General features: G+C 36.7%; 1 protein-coding gene across 1 annotated transcript; it reads right to left on the bottom strand.

Annotated features, from left to right (window-relative positions):
- Window positions 1–2,009: 2,009 nt before the first annotated feature.
- On the bottom strand, window positions 2,010–2,624 carry LOC120319846 (vomeronasal type-2 receptor 26-like; the record flags this gene model as incomplete). Its single annotated transcript, XM_039369126.1, has 1 exon — window positions 2,010–2,624. A coding segment is annotated over exon 1 (615 nt), but the record flags the coding sequence as incomplete, so codon positions are not given.
- Window positions 2,625–3,675: the final 1,051 nt, after the last annotated feature.

The raw sequence follows: 3,675 nt of genomic DNA, 5'->3' as shown, positions 1-3,675 counted from the left end.
GGCAATGGAGCCTAACATTTATTTCTATCTTATGTCTTCAGATCATCATCTTAACGGTAGAAGTCAGAGATCTTATACAGGTGAAACTCGAAAAATTAGAATATCATGCAAAAGTTCATTTATTTCAGTAATGCGACTTAAAAGGTAAAACTAATATATGAGGTAGACTCATTACATGCAAAGCAAGATAGTTCAAGCTGTAATTTGTCATAACTGTGATGATTATAGCTTACAGCTCATGAAAACCCCAAATCCACAATCTCAGAAAATTAGAATATTACATGCAATCAATAAAACAAGGATTGTACATAGAACAATATCGGACCTCTGAAAAGTATAAGCATGCATATGTACTCAGTACTTGGCTTGGGCCCCTTTTGCAGCTATTACTGCCTCAGTGCGGTGTGGCATGGAAGCTATCAGACTGTGGCACTGCTGAGGTGTTATGGAGGACCAGAATGCTTCAATAGCGGCCTTCAGCTCTTCTGCATTGTTCGGTCTCATGTCTCTCATCTTTCTCATGGCAATGCCCCATAGATTCTCTATGGGGTACAGGTCAGGTAAGTTTGCTGGCCAATCAAGCACAGGAACCCTTTGCAGGTGTTATGGCTTAATTAGCTGATTAGAGTGGGACACTTTGGGCCTAGAATATTGAACCTTTACACAATATTCTAATTTTCTGAGATTGTGGATTTGGGGTTTTCATGAGCTGTAAGCCATAATCATCACAATTATGACAAATCACAGCTTGAACTATCTTGCGTTGCATGTAATGAATCTATCTTATATATTAGTTTCACCTTTTAAGTTGCATTACTGAAATAAATGAACTTTTGCACAATATTCTAATTTTTCGAGTTTCACCTGTATAAGATCTCTGACTTCTACCATTAAGATGATGATCTGAAAACATAAGATGGAAATAAATGCTCCATTGCCTTTTTGGTGGGACTCAGAAGAAGTCATCAGTAAAAATGTTTGGGAGTGGAGATTAATGTCAGACACAAAAAAAGAAGTCCACACATGAAGGTTCAAGTAATTGATTTAATGGTTAAAATCTATGCAGAGAAATCTACTCCATGAATGGTCAGCATATGGTTAGAACGAGATAAGGATCAATGGCATTCAAGGGGTGGTTGCACTTGTGGCTATGTAATTGATTACTCTTTTCATTCATCCCTCTGGTTCTACCACTCTTCTCCTACATAAATAAAATCACTCTTCATTATAGATATTGGGCAGCATATACTTTGAATAAAGGTTGACAAAGAAGCAAGAATACATTTCATTTCATTTCAATAGATTTTCATATTATTACAATCTGATAATCAATTTCAATGAACCTATGTTTATATAAAAAGAATGAATAGTAATGATTCAACATGACATTTTAAAAACAAGGTGAAATGTACAGCATTCAGAAACTTAATATAGAATAGTATTTATAGAAACTATTCTATAAATAGAAAGTATAAACATCATGAAAGTAGCATGTCAAACATTGGACAAGCTTTGAGTCAAAACCTGAAAAGTCCTAACAATTCATGATAAATCAATTTTTTTCAAAGTCTCATGAAGTAGAGTGTTACAAGAGATAAAGCATTATATTCTACCATCTTGGAAAATAGTTGAAAATGCAGCACTGCAAACATTTATTTGGGGCAACTATAATAAATCTTGCTACAAAGACTCTCCTTTGACAAAAAATAAAACTTCTATATACTTTCTCTAGACAGCAAACAGTCTTTCTATTCTTTCTTGTCACTAAGTTCTCTGGGCCAGAAAGATCACATGTTATACTAATTTCTCTTTGTGAGATGCTCCCTTTGGTTTAGTTCAGGCCGGAAAACAATGATGTAGCATTTTGGCAAGAATATGCATCCCAGTAATGCAGCACTGAAGGACAAGATGGAGAAGATCTCCACAGCTACCATGGCTTTTCCTTTTGTACTCAGATAGGCTGGAAAAAAGGAGATCCACACACTGCAAAAGGCCAACATACTGAAGGTGATGAACTTGGCTTCATTAAAGCTGTCAGGTAATTTACGGGCAAGAAAAGCCACAATAAAGCTGGCAATAGTCAAGACACCCATGTAGCCCAAGACACAATAAAAGAAGAAAGCTGACCCCTCATTGCATTGTAAAATCATTTCTTGGAGCTGTGAGTGCATGTCTAACTCAGGGAATGGTGAAGATGTTGACAACCAAATAATACAAATACATACTTGGAAAAAGGAGCAGGAAAAGACAGTAGAAAAGGCCAATCTTTTCCCTACCCATCTCCTCATCTGAGACCCTGGTTTAGTGGCCATGAAAGCAACAACCACAATGATGGTTTTGGACAGCACACTAGAAATAGCCACTGAGAATGTGATTCCAAAAGTTGATTGCCGGAGAAGGCAGGTCACTTTACCAGGTTGGCTGAGGAAGAACAAAGAGGAGAGAAAACAGAGCTGAAGAGAGATAAGGAGGGTGTAGGTGAGGGACCGATTGTTGGCTTTAACAATGGGAGTGTCCCTGTGCTTAATAAAAGTTCCAATTACCCAAGAGGTCAAGAAGAAGAAACCAAGAGCTGATGAGGCTAAACCAATTCCTAAGTGTTCTTCAATAGTTAGAAACACCATCCGTTTCAGGATACATCCATTCTTTTCTTCATTTGGATAATGATCTTCTGGACATTTAAAACAGTCATCCATATCTGGGAGGAAAGTCAAGAAATTTGTCATTTAGGCATTCCAAATCAGTGAAACCCATTTTATTAATTGTATGCATCCTAAACGTGTATATTCAAGTTTGCTTAAGTCTATTGAAAATTGGTAGAATTCCTACCATACCATTTTGATTTGAAATCTTCCCTTCTGGGCATGGAACACAGTCATAGCAGCAGAACTGATTCCCTTCAATCCCTTTCTTCCAGTCCCCAGGAAAACAAGGATCATTGCATCGAGAAAATGGAAGAACCTTATGATAAACAAAAAAAATGTTTTGAAAAGGAGGGTTTTTAAAACAGATTCTGAACATTCTTCTTAATAGAGTGACATGATTATTGACTTCCCAAAAGGATGCTGAATTTAACAACTTGTTCAACAACTTAAAAAGATGTAGACATTACAATGATGTACAAATGTTTCTATTGAAGTGCAGGATGAGTAAATAATTGCACATGGTGACAATCTCATAGAAACATGGTCACTCTTGTGATTTCAGATGGAAATGCACACCAAATATGCAACCATGGCTTTTACATTGTAATATCACCTTTGTCAATCTGACAAATCATTGATCATCAACACCATTTGAAGGAATATGCCATTGTTTATTTTAAAAAATCCCAGAAATTAGATTTTTAAAAAGATGTGTTCAATATGGGATCCTAATCGACTAAGGCATGGTGGATTCATTATTTCGATACCTGGTTAAAAGCTGGACTCCAGACAATCAAATCTTTATCCATGGATAATTCCTTCCCGTTTGGTGCTTGTAGATCCATCTTTCCAACTCTAACTCTCTGAAATGATCTGTTTGGAAAAGTGACCAAGTTGGTGATGTCGAATCCACCTGTTGCTTCCCCTTTCTCATTCAGAAACACTTTCTCCCCAGCTGAATTGTTAAAAGAAAAGCCTTGAAGAAATGGATGGAGCTACTTGAAAGAGAATGAAAGAGAGAGGATGTTGA

Source organism: Crotalus tigris, unplaced genomic scaffold (genome assembly GCF_016545835.1).
Source record: "Crotalus tigris isolate CLP2741 ecotype Arizona unplaced genomic scaffold, ASM1654583v1 scf7180000020982.39081, whole genome shotgun sequence".
Taxonomy (NCBI): Eukaryota; Metazoa; Chordata; class Lepidosauria; order Squamata; family Viperidae; genus Crotalus; species Crotalus tigris.
The sequence above is the reverse complement of the archived record's forward strand: the minus strand, read 5'-3'. Positions and strand labels throughout refer to the sequence as shown.